At 42.7% G+C, this 17,809-nt stretch overlaps 2 protein-coding genes across 2 annotated transcripts; one reads left to right on the top strand and one right to left on the bottom strand.

The window, feature by feature from the left end:
- Positions 1-12,933: 12,933 nt before the first annotated feature.
- P884DRAFT_270395 (uncharacterized protein) lies at positions 12,934-13,944 on the bottom strand (the record flags this gene model as incomplete). The annotated part of the gene is made up of 2 exons (XM_069442344.1): positions 12,934-13,059; positions 13,123-13,944. 2 exons carry the CDS (start codon positions 13,942-13,944, stop codon positions 12,934-12,936), a joined length of 948 nt encoding a protein of 315 aa, XP_069296732.1.
- Positions 13,945-15,912: 1,968 nt separating this feature from the next.
- On the top strand, positions 15,913-17,247 carry P884DRAFT_202738 (uncharacterized protein; the record flags this gene model as incomplete). Its single annotated transcript, XM_069438451.1, has 3 exons — positions 15,913-16,726; positions 16,839-17,095; positions 17,179-17,247. 3 exons carry the CDS (start codon positions 15,913-15,915, stop codon positions 17,245-17,247), a joined length of 1,140 nt encoding a protein of 379 aa, XP_069296731.1.
- Positions 17,248-17,809: the final 562 nt, after the last annotated feature.

Raw genomic sequence — 17,809 nt, 5'->3', positions numbered from 1 at the left:
GTTAAACAACGGGTCATATAACTTACCTTCGTCTCCCTCTCCCTCTATATTATACCCCCTATCCTTATCGCTCTTAACGTTCTTAATTATAGTAGTACCTTCTCTTATACCTTCTCTTTTAGCCTCCTAGTGATAGTTATTGTCTTCTATCCCTAGTATTACTACTATAGACTTATAGGCTTGTCGCTTCTTAAACCTCCTAATGTCCTTAATAATAGCTATATATAGAGACTCCTTCTTAACCCTAGATAGAGATAGTGACTCGATATCCTCTTCCTACCTATCTTTACTATTTGTAAAGTCAAATCTATCATTATTGCTATCGTTAATTAATATTATAGTTACGCCGTTAATCTATATCCTAGGACATTTAGGGGATAAGAGTTTAACTTCTAATAATAGCTTCTTAGCTAACTAGGGGATTAGGACTTCTTTTTTATCTCTAAAGTCGAAAAATACTAGTGGCTAACGTTCCTTTGGTAGAATCTAGAGAGGGTTATTATCATTAAGAGGAAGATAATCGTTCTTATTAGTCTTTTCTAGGAATTTGGTAAAGGTTGCTATATAAAGGCGACGCCTATTAATACTAGGAATCTTATTCTCTAGGCGCCTTTTCCAGACTTCGTATTCCTCCCTATACTCTTGTTTAATCTGCTTAATGGTAATATAGGTAGCTTTTCGGCTAATATCTCGAATTGCCTTAGCGCTCTTCTAAGCTTGGATTTCCTAAAACTGTTAAATCTATCGGATGGTTATACTTGTTATAACCTCTCTTGTTAGCTTGATAAGTTAGCCTTATATTTTCTTAGTAGATAGTATGGCTAGATAGGCTCTCTTGTCCTTGGTAAAGTTATTTAGATGTTTATATACTAGCTAACCCTTATTAACTATTAATGTAATATCCTAAAAGTGTTCTTATATTAGTAAACTGAAAAGCTTAAGATACTGCTCTTAAATATAGTTAATACCTTTTTTTATATATATCTATCGCTTATTATTAGGAATTATTATAGGATATCTGACGCTTATACTAGATAATACTTTCTCCCTAATCTGGTCTATTATAATATGTCGGTTTGGTAGAAAAAGACTAGTCTTTTCGAATCCTACTATGATATTTTGGTATTTGAAACTAGTATCTTAGATTTCCTAGAATCCTCTAACAAAGTCTGCCTAGGTAAATATAAGATCGCCGTTTCGAATTACCTACTAGAGATATTATTAATATACTTCCTTAAGATAGTAAAAGACTCCTATATCTATTAGCTAGATAAAGTATATTAAATAGGGAGGGAGGAAGATAATGATAATATTAAATAAGAGGTAGTATTTGTAAAGTTTAAGGTTATAATATCTTGTAAAGTTATCTAGGATAAGTAGTTAGTATATACGTTCTTCTAATGGTATAGATATATAGACCGAATCTTTAGAGGTAATGTTATCTAGGTTAATAAAGTGTATACTAAGAGTAGGATTATAGTTATAATAGTTATAACTAAACCATTTCTCAAAGCTTATACTATATTATTAGAACTTAGTATAGATAGCAAAGGAGTATTTATTAAAATGTTATATCTAATCTATTATAATCTTAGCATTATTAAATACTATCTCTAACTTATAGAATTATATCTCCTTATTAAGACCTTCGATATCCTAATCTTCTAATAGCTATTATTTAAAGATATAGAATACTAGGATAATATTACTAATAGCGTTTCTAATACTAATTATACTTATCAACTTGTTACGATTTGGCTATATAAGGCAACCCAACAAGGCATACAGAACCAATCAGGAACCACAAGACCTAAGGACCAATTAGAAAGTGATCATAGTGATCGCACTTCGATCAAGGCAAGCACCCAAATAATAATCGAAGGATCGCAGTAGCGATCACACGATCAGAATCTAAGGGGGAACACTCAGGAATAAGGGAACCAGACAAGTATATTAGATAGCTAGTCACTCGTTCTAGTAGGCTCTAGAGTTTACTAATGATAGTAACTTATAATCATAATACTCCTAACAACATCGTACTACTATAAGAGATAACTTTATTATTATAAACCCTTTAGCTTTACCAAATCCCTTAGACGACCTATACGCTTGTCCTATGCTATTTACCTTCGTCTGAACCCTTTTAGAAGAAGTCTAAGTTAGGTTTGTTATATGTTACTATCACTCCCTTTGTTCTATTATAGTTTAAAACGGAGGTAACTTCGACCTTGACATCAATATAGCTACTAGCGTTATGGCCGAATAGCTGCTTGCCTAGCTTGGTTAACTCTAGTAGCGAATCTAGGAGTTAGACTAGAGAGACAAGGCTACTTAAGCTTGAATCAAGGAACTCGAGAACGGCGAAAAGCACTTGTAGAAACTAGTTAACGAGGCCTATACTAAAATTAAGACGCTCGAGAATGCCAAAGTAAGCCGTATCAAGATCGAACCGCCTAGTAAGTACGGAGGAACTAAGGAGGACCTTGTAGGGTTTTTGACCAACCTCTGATCCTACTTCTAGCTTAATAACGACAAGTTTCTAGATAACAAAGCTAAAGTCCTCTATATAGCTATAAGACTAGAGGGTAAGGCACTTAGATAGTTCGAACCTATATAGAATGACTATCTTACTAAGGAAGACAAAGATAACTAAGACGCGTTTACGTAGGTAGTCTTTCGATCCTATAACTATTTTAAAGAAGAGCTTTAGAAAGTTTTTGGCGATAAAGACAAGAAGATTTATATATAAGAAAGACTTACTAATCTCTAATAGACTAAGTTAATAGCCTCTTATACTATATAGTTTAGATAGGATATACTTAAGTCTTAGCTTAATAATAAGGTATTAATATAACTATTCTATAATGGCTTAAAGGAAAAGGTTAAAGACAAGTTATATAAGTATAACTAGCTTAAAACTCTAGATAAATATATTATATAGGCTATTAGAATCGACGATTAGCTTTATATATAGGAGTAATAGAAATAAGGTTAAATAAACGGAACTATAGTTAAGGCTAACGATAAGAAAAAGCGAATATACGTTAGTACCTTGTATAAGATATATCCTAGAGCTATAGATATAGATATAGTATAGAAGTAGGATAAGAAGAAGATAGCTAAAGATAAGTCTAACGTTACCTACTATAACTATAGAAAGAAAGGACATTATAAGTAAGAATATTAAAGCCCGAAGAAAGACTAGAAACTAGTCCTAGGAACGGAAACTATAGTCATTAACAAGACTAAGGACATCATCAAAGTAGTAGCTACGAGCTACAAAGATAGGGATAGCGATACGGATAATCTTAAATACGATAATAATAGCGAAGACAAATAGACGCTATACTCCGAACTAGTTACTATAGACCTAGAAATAGGTATTGCCGAATGGGATATAGCAAGAGAATATACGCTACCGATTTCGATTCTCCTAGCCTTAAGGTAGTAGGGTTTTATAGTTATATAGAGGTAGGATAGATCATAGACGACCGATATCTAAGGAGTTAACCGACCCGGACCGAACATCCTATTCCTTTAGGAACGGATCGAATAGTACCGTAACGAAGTTTTCTGGCTTAATATAGAGTTATATAAACAAGATAGATGCCTAACTCGACTTGCCTAGTAGAGTGATAAGATAAGGGACAAAATAAGGGAACTCCGACGTATTATAGAAACTATTAAAGGGGAATAGCCTATAATATATAATAGACCTAATAGTTATATTAAGTACTTTGACAATTAGTAACTTAGCTATAATATATAGAACCTAGAGTACTAGTTTATACGTATAAACTATAGAAAAGATAAATATATATAAGAAAGCTACTAGAAGAAATATTCCTACCTTAGTATTAGGGTACCTATAGTCTATATATAGTAGGAAGGATTTGGAAAGGAATTCTAATATCTTCTAGGTAACGCTATACGATTATACCCTTGATATAAGGTATATGTATAAGTGCCCTAGTTCTAGTATATAGTATATAAATGCTAATACCACTTCTATAATAAATTCGAAAACAATTACTAGCCAACCTAATAGGAAAACAGGGACAGAAGTTTATACCCTATAGAATAGGTCTACGACATAGGAAATAGAGCGGCCGAATTACTCTAGAAGATCGAAACCCGGAGTCTAGAAGGTATTACGGTAGTTCTAAGACGAGCCTAGCCTAGGTACTACAGAATAGGACAAGATATATAGGACTTATACTAGAGTAACGATTGTCTTTATTACGAGGACGAAAAGAAATCGCGAATTCAGGAGCTTTAGATAAAGCTATAGACTATATAACGAAAAGCAGAATAGACCTAATGGTAGGAAGCTATAAGCACTTAATGGCTTATAGAAATAAGCACGATCGACGAAGCCGCTATTAGCTAAACAATCAAAGAGGTTAGTACTAATCTAGGAAACGGGTTAGGGCCCTCTAAGGGGCCCGAAAATTATTAACGCCTATATAGTAGCGAGTGGTAGCGTAGTATAGGAGGAACTAGCGTAAGAGACTACTATATCAAGACCTCCCGGTAGAAATATAGGAAATCGCTGTAATCTTTAGATAATGATAGCAAGATAAGCGACTATAGATAACGGTATAATAGAAGCAGTATAAAATGCTTATACTAATAGATAGTAGAGCAGAGATAAACCTAATTTCGCCGACACTTATAAATTAGCTATAGATACCCTAGAGAATGAAATAGAAGTATAGTATAGTCAAAGGGCTATTCCTAATATAATAGGTATATAGGGAGACCGAACTAATCGATATCACTATAATAGGGAAGACTATAATAATCGTATTTAGTATTATAGATATAGGCAATAATAAAGATATAATATTAGGGTTACTATAGTATAAAGATTATAACCTAGACATTAGCTAGAAGAATAGTAGCTACCTATAACCCTAGATAGAGTCGTATTCGACTAGTGTAATAGGGAGTATATAAGGATCGCGAGCAGACAATACTTAAGGGAAGGCATATCCTATAGATCTACTATAAGAGACGGGCAATAGTAGATAGACCACTATAGACTCTAGAAGAAGCGGTATAACGACACCGACGTTACGACAGGAGGAACGAGCTAAACCGCCGATAGTTATTCTCTCCGTTGACGAATGCGGAGTACTATAATTAGAGCAGTAGGTTAAGACAGGAGAAATCGCTAGTATCGCTATAGACGGAACCAAGTTCGTATACTATTAGAAAACCGAGAAACGAGACAAGACTAGGGAAGTACTAAAGGAGTATAAGGGATACCTAGCATTCGAACCGAAGTATCTAGAAGGATTACTAGAATACGGCCTATAGGATCACGAGATCAAGCTTAAGGAAGGAGTATAACTAAAGTTCTTTAAGATCTATTATATAAGCTAGATATAGAATGAAGAACTTAAGTAATATCTAAAGGAGAACCTTCGAAGAGGATATATCTGCCTATCGACATCGCTAGTAGGCTACCTAATCCTATTTATACCTAAGAAAGATAGAGAGCTATAGTTATATATTAACTATCGGCAACTTAATAAACAGACCGTAAAAAATCGATACCCGTTACTACTAATCTTACGGCTCCGAGATTAGTTAGTAGGAGCCTAATATTTTATATATCTTGACTTACCATCGGCCTATAACTATATATAGATTAAAGAAGGTAACAAGTAGAAAACGGCCTTTAGGATACCCTATAGCTACTATAAGTACCTCGTCATGCTATTTAGACTTATAAACATACTAGTAACATTCTAAGCCCTAATTAATCAAGCTATCTGACCCTTTCTCGATAAATTTACGGTATATTATCTTGACGATATACTTATCTTCTCTAAGACGATAGATAAACACTAGAAGTATATAAGAGTAGTGCTAGACGCGTTATATATATATAAGCTATTAGTTAACAAGGAAAAGAGTAAATTCTACGTTAGGAAGATAGTATTTTTAGGATATAAGATATCCCTAGGACAAATCCGGATAGAACCCTTAAAGGTTAAAGCCATTAAGAATTAGCTACGACTAATGTTAGTTATAGAAGTATAAAGTTTTATCGGGTTTATAAACTTCTACTAGATATTTATTAGGAACTTTAGAGTAATCGTATAACCATTATATAAGCTTACTAAGAAGAACGCTAAGTTCTAATAGGAAGAGCAATATAAGCAAGTATTTATACAGATTTATAACACTATTACTAAGGACCTAGTATTAGTACTACTAGACCCTAAGAAGCTATTTAAGGTAGAAACGGACGCTTTAGACTACGCTATCAGAGGATAGTTAGGATAACGAGATAAACAAGGGAAGCTATATCTTATAGCCTTCTTTTTAAAGAAGCTCGATAGACTACATCTTAACTATCTAATCTATAACAAGGAACTACTTATAATTATTAAAGCTTTTAAGGAATAGCGACTATACCTTAGTAGTACGATCGAACCAGTATAAGTATATATAGATTATAAGAATTTATAGTACTTTACGATAACAAAGGAGCTTAATAGACGATAAATACGATAGGCAGAATTCCTTATAGAATTTAACTTTGAGATCCGCTATAAGAAAGGCAAAGAGAACGTATAAGCAGACGCTCTAAGCCGACAAACGGATTATACGGAAGGACGAATAGAAATAACGCCATTGTTATTTAAGGAATGAATAGACAGAACGCTATATTACGAAACGTAGATACCCGTAGAAGATGATCTACTTGACTTGTTCCTAGAATATTACGTAATCTTTCAAGAAGAAAGGACTAACAAGGTATAGTATTAAGTAGTACCCGGACTAGTAGCACCTAACGGAGTAGAAGAAAAAGATAGGAAACTCTGGTACCAAGGCAAAGCGTATATCTACGACAAAGACTAACAGCTATAAATAATTCGAGAGCTTTACAAGTCGAAACTCGGAGGATATAAAGGAGTTATAAAGACTGTCATATAAGTCAAGAAACATTATAACTTTCTATAGTTAACGGTATAAGTTAAGGAAGTCGTACGGAGCTACGACATCTATAATCGAAGCAAGATAGCACGGTATAAGCCGTATAGGCTACTTTAGCTATTGCTAATAGCTGACAAACTATAGAGTTTAGTTACAATAGACTTTATTACGAAGCTACTAGAATCTAAGGATATAGCTATAAGAGTAATCTACGATAGTATTCTTATTATAGTAGATCGCCTGATTAAATAGGTATACTTCTTTCCCTATAAGGAGTCCTAGATAGCTAAATAGCTAGTAGACGTAATCTATCGGCAAGTTATATTAGTATATGCTTAGCTATAAGAATAGATTACTAATAGAGATACCAAATTTGTATCGAAGTTCTAATAAGCATTAATATAACGATTAGGCGTTAATAGCAAGCTATTAACAGTATATTACCTATAAACCGACGGATAAATAGAGTAATTAAACTAGGTTATTAAGTAATACCTCTACTCTTACGTTAACTACTAACAAGACGACTAGGTTATACTATTACCAATAGTATAACTCGCTTACAATATAATACCAATAGAAACGACTAAAGTTACACCGTTCTTTATAAACTACGGATATAAAGCAGACCTAAGGTAAGGACCAGAGGTTATAGTGCTAAGAGCGGCAGTTAAAGTAGAGCAGATATATATACTATACGAGAAACTCAAAAAGGAACTTGAGTTTGTTAGAACTAGAATAAAGAACTACTATAATAAACATAGGCTCGAGGGACCTTACCTAGAAAGGGGAGACAAAGTCTATCTAATTATATAAAACTTACAAACTAAACGACCAAGTATAAAGCTAGACTTTAAGAAGGTCAGACCCTTCGTTATCAAAGAACGAATTTCGATATCTAACTACCGACTATTATTACCGTTATCTATATAACTATAGATAGATATTTTTTATATTTTACTTCTCGAACTAGCGTTAAAGAATGCTAAAATCGCTACAAATATCGAAGCGGAAGACGAAGAGGAAGAATAGGATGTCGAAGAAATTCTAGATTTACGTATTATCAACAGGGAACTATAATATCTAGTTAAATGGCTTGATTTTAGACTAGAAGACAACTTATAAGAACTAGTTAAGAACCTAAATTGCCCCGAGAAACTTTAGTAGTTCTATTAGAGGAACCCTAATCGACCGAAAGCGACAGACCTAAAACCAACCCGAAATCGGCTAGTAAGGATAGATCTAAAGGAACTTCCGGATATACGGAATCCTAAAGCTGTCCGAAATCGGTAGATAAGCGAGACGGGGTTAAAGAAGACGTAGTAACCCTAGAAGCCTCTGCTACCGCTGCCGCTTTAGCCTCCTTATATTCTACTTGCTCTAACTCCTCTATACTGTCAATACCTCAAGCGATAGCTCTTATCATCTTCTTAAACTACATTCGTTTCTATTTCCGAAGACAAAGGACCTACTCCTTAGTAGCTATAAGCTTATCCTCAAGTTTTTAATACTAAGCTATAATAGACCAAAGCTAAATAAGAGAAACGCTAAGAACGTTATAATTCGAACGTTTATTACAAATATATTCTATATATTAAGAAGAATCGCTTTTCGAAACCTTATATAAACTAAGGCCTTTAGACTCGTATAGCGTATAAGGACGTATCGTTAAAAGATTATTTAAGGAAAGAATCGTAGCTAGAAGATAGTTAGTATAAAGAGTCGACATAGTAGGCTTAGACTTCGACTTCTTTCTTATATAATTAGTTATCTTGACGACATTATAGAAGAAGAAAGGAGGGGGATAGAGGAAATACAACTATATATAAGAAGGGGGGGGTATTAGCGCTATTTGAAACAGACCTAAGTCTTTCGAGGACGAAAGACCTAGGGGAGGGGCATTATATTACGATTTAGCTATATAAGGTAACCCGACAAGGTACACGGAACTAATTAGGAACCACAAGACCTAAGGACTAATCAGAAAGTGATCGTAGTGATCGTACTTCGATCAAGGCGAGCACCCGAATAATGATCGAAGGATCGTAGCAGCGATCATACAATCGGAATCTAAGGGGGAACACTTAGGAATAAGGGAACTAGATAAGTATATTAGATAGCTAGTCACTCGTTCTAGTAGGCTCTAGAGTTTACTAGTAATAGTAACTTATAATTATAGTACTCCTAATAGTATTGTACTATTATAAGAGATAACTCTATTATTATAAACCCTTTGGCTTTACCGAATCTCTTAGACAACCTATACACTTGTCCTACGCTACTTACCTTTATCTAAACCCTTTTAGAAGAAGTCTAAGTTAGGTTTATTATATAACTCTTAATTATAAAGGTCTAGAATCTCTAGCTAATAAAATATTATAGTTAGTATTCTAAACTAACACTTATTCTAAACTAATACTTAGAAAAGAGGAAGATATTAACCTTCTTCTTCTTATCTATTTTGACTATTAAGATCTTAAACCGCCTATTTAATAGTATAAGTATATATCTAGTCTTATCTACATTCTAATAGCTAGATATAGTAATCTTAAAGCTTTCGATAGTATCCTCAAGCTTATTAAAGAACATCTCTAGTTCTTCTACCTACTACTTGGCCGAGAGTCAGTTTACTTTGACTAGTTTAAAGAATATCAGCTAAAACTATAGATAATCCTATTTCTAACGCGACTACTAGTACTTATTAATAGGAGGGTAGGGAGGATCGCGACGTGCCTATAAACGGTTAGTAGTATCCTAGAGAAGATCTTTGGTAGCAAGAGAACTAGATTCGATAAGCTAGTACGTGTATCCTTCGAGGGCGGAATCTTCGTCGTTTCGAAGCGACCGAGGTCTTCTAACTACGTTGCTACTAGTAGCTAGAAGTCTAGTATCCTTCAAAGACTTCAAGTGCCGGCCAACCTAGGTCTTTCTAGTCTTGAATAGCTGAGCCGCGTGCCGAATACTAGGTTGCTTTCTATAGGGTAAACGGCTGGTTCGGTGGCGAGCTTGAGCGGCAAGGAGCCATTTGGCGGCCCGTATACTAGCCGGTTCCTGGATTTGGTCAGTCAGAGGCATCGTATACAGGAGAGTAGGTTCAACTGGGCTTGTGGCAGTGGTTGTGTCTTCGAGTATAGGGAGTTGGCTGGTAAAATTGGACACGGATTTGGACGCGTACCTGTCCGGCTATATTGGCATGTCCGGGGGTTTTGGCCCCACCTGTCGGGAGACAGGTGGTAGTCCTGAACTAATTAGTCAGCAACTAACCACCGGGTAATATTAAATTACGCTATATGCTCGAGGGCGTTGTCGTTTCTACCCTGTGACACAACGCCCCTCAATTCAAGCCTATATGCGTCTCTCATCAGCCCTTTGTAATGCGGCACTGATTAGAGCAAAACCTCCCATCACCCGAGGTAAGTCTCTGACGTGTGCTCCGAGCGAAGGGAGGGAGTTAGCTTGTCTGGATGATGACCAATAATTAATTAATATCCCCTAAGATTAATACATCTAATCCTCTGTACAGCCTTTTGATGCCATATTTCTGCCTGCCCTCGGTGCTCTCTTCTCAAAAAATGGCTCTCAGATGCAGATGTATCGCTATCGCCATGTGGCTATCCATCTGTGTAGAGGTGGGTAGGGAGACTAATTAAGGTAAGTAAAAATGGCCATATTAGCTAGAAAGGGCTGTGATTTTGACGATTACCGCAAAACGACAAAATGAAACAAGGTAAATTAATCAACCCGAAAATTAGTCTATTGTATCGAGCCTATTACAAACAGCTATAAACTTGCTTCCTACGAACTCCCAGGTACGGGCCTAAAGCGAACGTATAGCGAACCGCCCACCACATCCGGGGTATCTTCTCTCTGATTCTTTCAATATCAATCGATTTTGAATCCCGCCCTAGCACATACGACCATACCCGCCAGAGAACACGGGATCCCGTCCGCTCTCCCTTAGTTAAACTGGCGAGGGCTCGAGTAGTAGTTAGGTCGGTGACGACCAGCGAATTCCGAGTGTTGTATGTTTTAATTTTTTTCTATTATTTTCTAGGTTTCAGTTCGACCCCCGTTCTTCTCTTAGCTAGTATAGCCAGTTTTCTTGTTGGACCTTAAGGTGCCGTTTTGTAACGTGTGTCGTATATGTCTGCAAAGCCTGTGGGTCACTACGATAGGTAGAATCATTTCCACGTATATTCATTAGAGGATGCCAAGCAAGGCTCTTGACGATGTTGCAACAATAGAGAGAACTGACTCTACCTGTTAATGTCCATTAGGAACATTGTAGACTAACTCCGCACTTCTATGTCCAAGCTGGACAGCCTCTTCTTTTTGTAGGGGGAGGGCCGCGCTCTCCGACGCTGAATTACTTAAGCCATTATACCAAGGGTAAGTTAGTTCCTATAGCAGCAAACATTAAAGTCTAAGAGCTATTTTGATGGTTAGCAATGCGAGCCTCGACGAGCTTTGACTGCAACTCGGCCTTTCGCAGGTTGTGCGTTGTCTGGAAAACCTAGGACGGTATAGTGTCAGGCCGTGAGTTGGGAGGCGTCGGTGTAGGGACCTTAACATCTCACACAGCTTGGAAAGCATTCTCTCTAGATTGTATGGTATACGGCCAGCACTGGCAGAGCTGCCCTATATGTTCTTCTACGTCCTAGACGCGAAGAAGGTCCTACACAAGACGTAGAGGAACTCGAGATAGCTCACATGGCTGATGGACATACGTATTGAGTCCTCGATTTCGACATATGGTGCCCCGGCACGTTAAGAACAACTACTCCGCCATCGATCAGTTGCCGCTATTAAGTTTGGATTTTGATGCTCCGCCACTTTCTGAGCAACATGGCTTTCCCAGGATCCAGCTGGCTTGCTGTAATTAATCAGGGATGCTGATTCAGTCGAAGGAGACAGCGAGTCAAGCAGTAGGAGACAGCACGGCGATGCTCCGGGCACCTTATCCCCAGTCTCCTGAAAGCGGGCGCACTAGATCAAGCAGGAATCTTTGGCAGAAATTTTTTTGTTATTGTTGTTGTTGCCTGCGGACTCGATCTCGGAAGAAGAAGTATTCCATCCCGCAGATCATGACACCTTGTCACAGGGTGTTGAGAGATCGCTGTCGAACGCACCAATCTCGACACGGTGGTATTAACTGTGGATGGAGACTGAGGAGGATAGGTAGGATAGCTTGCCCTGTCGCGAGGTCAGAACGGCCCCTCCGATTGCGGTCGTCGAGGGCGTGATATTAGACAGTTCTCTTCCGCTTTCGACCATAATTAGTTATCTAGGGTCTATTATTATTGTGCAGAAGATGGATGCTATTGCCGTTCTTGCTTCCCGCCTGTCAGTGCCTTGGACGATCGACGAGACCTGGACGCAGCTAGCAATGGCCGCCCCTGACGAGCGGATTCCGAAACAAAAAATTAGAGAGCTTCTACCAGTGCCTCCGGCACTTGACAGTAATCAACATCCATTTATCATCACCACTTCTGAGGACCATACAAGAGTTCCAGCAGTGCCTGCCACAGCGCTCGCACCGCTGTGGTTGACCATACTTGCAGCACCACCAGCCGTGCTGTAGCATGGGCAGTGAAAGGCTGGAGTGTGTGGAGACAACAAGGGCATCCGCCGGCGGCGACCAAAGGGCGACAGAGTCGCCACCTGAGTTTTATTTTAAAAAACAGGAAACCGATGATCTGGAGAGATTCGAGAGGACATAAAAGCTCAGACGATACTCTGCCTCATTGTTCGTAATATAGCCAACTCTATGCGTAAACGAATGTTAACACACACCACAACCAGCCCAAATTGCCGCTGTCCAGCGAGGTCGAAGCGCGAACTCAAACTGATGCCGCCCGTCATAACTCGTCTCGTCGTAAACACGTAAGCTCCAGTCTACTACTAATTAAAGGAGCGTAATGCACGCCTTCTATACACAGGGACACATTAAAGGGGTCGTTATCCGTCAGTCATGGTCGTCGTCTAATCGCACATGAAGGTTTCGCCCGTAGGCTGGCCGTATAGCGCCTTGTCGGAAAAATAGTTGGCGGGATATGGCTCGTCCACGCACTTGCCGCCTCCCGTCGGCCCGACGTGGGGACAGTGAACCTGTTACTGAGGTCAGTTTTGAACGGCTTCGTTGAGCGTCAGACGTTGGGATTTCGGACTCACATCAGGTCGCACCTGCGTAAGCACCACGTGGATGCTCCGGCAGACTATGTTGTCGCCCCACGCCTCGTCGTAAGAGCCGTACCTCTTCTGCGACAGAGCCGTCATGCACTCCTCGACGCTGCTCCACTGCGCATTGGGGCCCTGACACCTCATCTGAGTGGCGCCGCAGATTTGCGCGATGGCGGAGGCACGGGATTGTGGGTCGTCGGCGTTGGCGGCTGTGGTGGACTCAACCCAGGTGTTCAGATTCGGGATCCAGGCGTCGTACTTGAGCACTGCGCCATGCTCGTCAAAGCGCCAAAACGCGACTTGCTTCAGCGGCGGCAGAGGCTTGCCGTGGTCGGCGCAGCCTGGGTTCACGACGCTGCAGTACAGGTAGACGACCGAGGCGGCGACGTCGCGGCACTGCGAGCTGAACTCGGTGATCTGGTAGCCCGTAATGGCTGCCTTCGCCGGGTTGCCCTGCGGTAGTGGAGACAGGGCAAAGAAGTACTCGACCGACTCCTCAAAATCCGTGAAGTTGCCTACCGGGTCGACCCGCCCGACCACGTTCTTGTTGAAGAGGCCATTGGGGACGCCCGCGCCACCGGCCTGGAAGATGGGAAGTTGGTTGGGATAGACGGTCAGGTTGTAGATGCTCGAGATGGTCTTGAGATTGCGCCGTGCATAATCGCGCTGAGGCCGCTGGCTTTTGAAGTGCGGCAGCCACTTTGTTGGCGTTGGCCAAGCGTGTGCTTGCGGGATCGTTACTGATACTAATATGAGATGGGCTTGCAACAGAGCCCATGCGACTGCGAGGAACGTGAGGTTGAGCCGGAACATCTTATCTGCATGGTGGTTCGGATATTTCATCGTTCCAGTCTAAGCCCACCCTGCGCGAGGGCATCCGAGGACCTTAATAAATACCGCCTAGCCCGGCCTGTGTTGCAAGCCCGTCGGCATGGCGCATCAACTGCCAATGTTGATTTTTTTCCCCAATCCCTGTGCTGGACCCAGTTCATCGGCTCGGCAACGTGGCGGTCAACCATGCCATTCGGGGCCGGCTAACCCCAAAGAAAACAAGATCGCAAAAGATGTAAGCCGGGGGGGAGCTCGTCATTTTTTTTAATTTTTTTCCCGTGGAATCGGTGCAACCTAATCCGAGACGGTAAGGAGGACGACCAACCCCGGACCATTACCCTAATTGCATACAACCATCGGTAGATGTTACCGATGTGTCGGACTGGTATTCGTGCTCTGCAACGAAGGGTGCATTGAGGTCCAAGGAACTGTATGCAAAACCCGCATGGTCCAGCGGCCGGGTGACGTGTTCTGGGAAAGAAGCTGGTGGGGGTTCTTCGAACGGGGCCCCCTCAGCGAACCAAAAGCGCCGGGAACGACAGCGAGGGCCGACCCGGATTTGTGGAAGGGCTCGACATCATGGCACGCGGGCTGTGGGCTATTGCCATGGCAGGGCTTGAAAGATTAAAGGCGTTTCCGAACACGAGGCCGCCGTGGTCGTTGATGCCCGGCCTTGTGTGCAGCCTTGCTTGATGAATTGATGTTGACATTGCTGCGGGATGTGGAAGTGCTGGGTTGGGCTTCCGCGGAACTTTGTTGAAAAATTGTTAGTGAACCTAGCCCAAGATAGCAAGAAACCCGAATGGGGTCGGGTTACCTCAGCTTCGAGGTTGGTGACCAGGTAATAAGAGCCTGAGGTTTGCAGGCCTCAGGTAACAACAACCATCTGCCTCTGAATGAAAATATCTTGCACAGTGACGCATAGAAATCCGGACGATTCCCGGGAAGCGGCGAACCTGCAAGCAACACCGGGGGCCATGGAAGCGAACCATGCGATTGCGTGCAGCAGCGTCGCAAATCCCAGCAGCGCGCAGATGAGAGCTCAACTCAATTGACTGGAGAGCTCTGAACCGAATCCGAACCAGAAGGCGGATGCATGGCTCGGTAATGCTGTTGTTATATTCAGCTACGCTCGCGAGACGACCAACAACATCAACATACCCATCCCGTGACCAGAAAATAGGCTCCCTCGCGCGTCTGCATACTGTACAAGTCGGTCCTCAGCCACTCTCATTGGCGGCTGGGGGTCGTCAGACGAACCAATGGGAATGGGAATCGCGATTCCATCACGACGGCGCGGCGAGGGACAAGAACGAGCACTGGCGGCTGGCTCCAACCAGGTCCATTGGGGCCCTGCAACCAATCCCCCAAACCTCTGCGGCCAGTCAGGCACAGATTCAGGGCACCCCGCAATCTGTGCCGGCCAAGCACTGGAACGTCGTCGAGCCTATCGCAACCACCGGATGCCAAGGGAACGTGTGACGGCGGCAGCCGAACCCGAGACTAGGATGGCGTGCCTTTCCGTTGGCCAGAGCCGCTGTTCTCGGCACTCGAGATACCCCTATCATCCCCGGCCAGCGACTCAACTAGTCCACGCTTAAAGGCCAGTTATTGTCGATTGTCATGCCATGTTGCAGTTTTGGCCTCCGCTCCGATCCAGCCGAGGGGGAGGTGACCAAAGTTGATAATAATTAACGTGACAGCCACCAGCGCTCACTCAACCCCGCCGCCAGGGGCGTCCGAAAATATCCCACGAGACATACAAAAAGGTACCTATCCCTCTGCCCTACCGGGCTTCGTCCGGGTTGCCTGGTTATGTCTTGAGACCTTGACCGTCTTGGCGACCGAGACCCTGGAGTTCTAAGACGACGAGAGGGTGTCATGCCAGACACCGAGACACCCGCCTTCTCCGCCGCCATAGAGACGGGGCCGAAGCCAACGTGACCGATGATGGCGTCCGCCGAGTCCGGGACGACCGACGACGTCCTCCCGCGCAAGTCGCTCCTCGTCCTCATCTGGGTTTGCTTCTCGGCCGCTTGCCTCTTTGTCGCGCTGCGCACCATCATCCGCGTCCGATCCCCCGCAAGCACCCGCCGGCTCGGGCCCCTCGAAGACTGCTGGATCTTCCTAGCCCTGGCCGCGCTGCTCGCCCTGTGCGTCCTCGAGACGATCCAGCTCCCCAGCCTGTACTACATCACGAGCGTGCTCTCGGGCGATCTAGGGCTCATGTCGGCCGAGGGGGTCATGTCCCACACCAGAAACTACCTGCGCTATCAGTTCCCCATCGTCATCCTCTTCTGGACCGTGCTCTGGTCCGTCAAGGGGGCCTTTCTGGCCCTGTACTGGCGTCTCTTCCGCGACCTGACATGGTACCGACGCGCGTGGTTCGCCCTGACCATGTTCACCGTGCTCGCCTACGGGGGATGCGTGACGACGCTGGCCCTGTCGTGCGGCCCGGATGTCAGGAACTTCTTTGGCTTCAACACGTGCGCCGGGCCCAAGAACGTGTGGTCGAGCAACTTTAGCGTCTACTTCAGCACCGCCGTCGACGTCTTCACCGACCTGTGCATCATGGCCATGCCGCTGCGCCTCATCTACAACATCAAGGTCTCGCTGAAGCAGAAGCTCGGCCTCGTCTGCGTCTTCAGCCTGGGGTTCGTCATGATCGTCTTTGCCATCATCCGGGCAAACCAGAGCCTGGCCCAGCAGGGCTTCGTCAACCTGACGCTACTCCTCGTCTGGTCCACGCTGGCAGCGTCAATTTGTAAGCGCCCCCCCATCCTTCCGCGCTTGGTTTTCTTGTCGTCGTTCTGACGACTCTCTCCACTTGCCTACCCCTTTGACAAGGACAGAACTGACTTTAGGATCTCCCACAGCTGTCCTTGTCGGAACCCTTCCTGCACTCAAGGTGCTGATTACTACCCGCGCCCGCGCCTCCGAGAGCCGCTCGGGCGGCGCTTCCCGAGCGACCCAACCAAAACGTTCCAGCTTCGGCACGCACAAGAGCGTCAAAAGTGTCAGGAGCGTCGCGCTCAGCTCGCTCAAAAGAGACAGTAGCAACGTGAAGTCGGCGGCCGGCTCCGGTTCCGACATTGCCGAGTCGCAGGAGGAGATGTTGGCGCAGCGAGAAATGGTGAGCCCTCGAGTCATGACGCTGTCGTGAGGATTAATAATTTGAGTTTGCGATGTTAGACTAACCCTAATTGCCGACCAAAGACAACCTCATACGGTCAAGTCCCACGACCATTCCCCGTCAATTATCATCAGAGATTTCAGAATCGGTAGATTTCGTGGCACAATGCCAGGCTGGGGGTGGGAGGTTTGTTGGGGGGAGGCGGCGTTGACGGTTAGATTCCTTTCCTGGGCACCCGATATCCAATGATAATTAATAATATAATTAATATAATGTATTTGTGTTCTATTACAGTTTTGGTCTCTTAAGCATTACCGCAGGAAAAACTGTTTAAACTAGGTATGTACCTAATATAGCCATGAGAAAACGGCATGTCATCCATGTATATGTAAGCTTGTCGGCGTTGCGGAGCAACTCGCCTTCTTTCCATCCTTCTCTCGTCCACGGTATAACAAGCTAGGATAACGAAGCAGGTTTGGACCCCTCAAGCTTCTGACATAATCATCTTAATTATATCTGCCGATCGGGAACTTGCAGTCCCATCACTTCCTCTATTACCACCTCAACTGGACTTGTCATTCACTTATTCTATATAGTTATTATAACCTATGGATCAGCGGCTTGCTTTCAAGCATGGCATCCATCGGTTGAGCATCTGATATTCCGATTTTCTGATTACTATACGGATACAGTACGCAAGAAGCGCGGTTGAAT

Source organism: Thermothelomyces heterothallicus (genome assembly GCF_042370625.1).
Source record: "Thermothelomyces heterothallicus CBS 202.75 unplaced genomic scaffold P884_scaffold_14, whole genome shotgun sequence".
In the NCBI taxonomy this organism is placed as follows: Eukaryota; Fungi; Ascomycota; class Sordariomycetes; order Sordariales; family Chaetomiaceae; genus Thermothelomyces; species Thermothelomyces heterothallicus.
The sequence above is the reverse complement of the archived record's forward strand: the minus strand, read 5'-3'. Positions and strand labels throughout refer to the sequence as shown.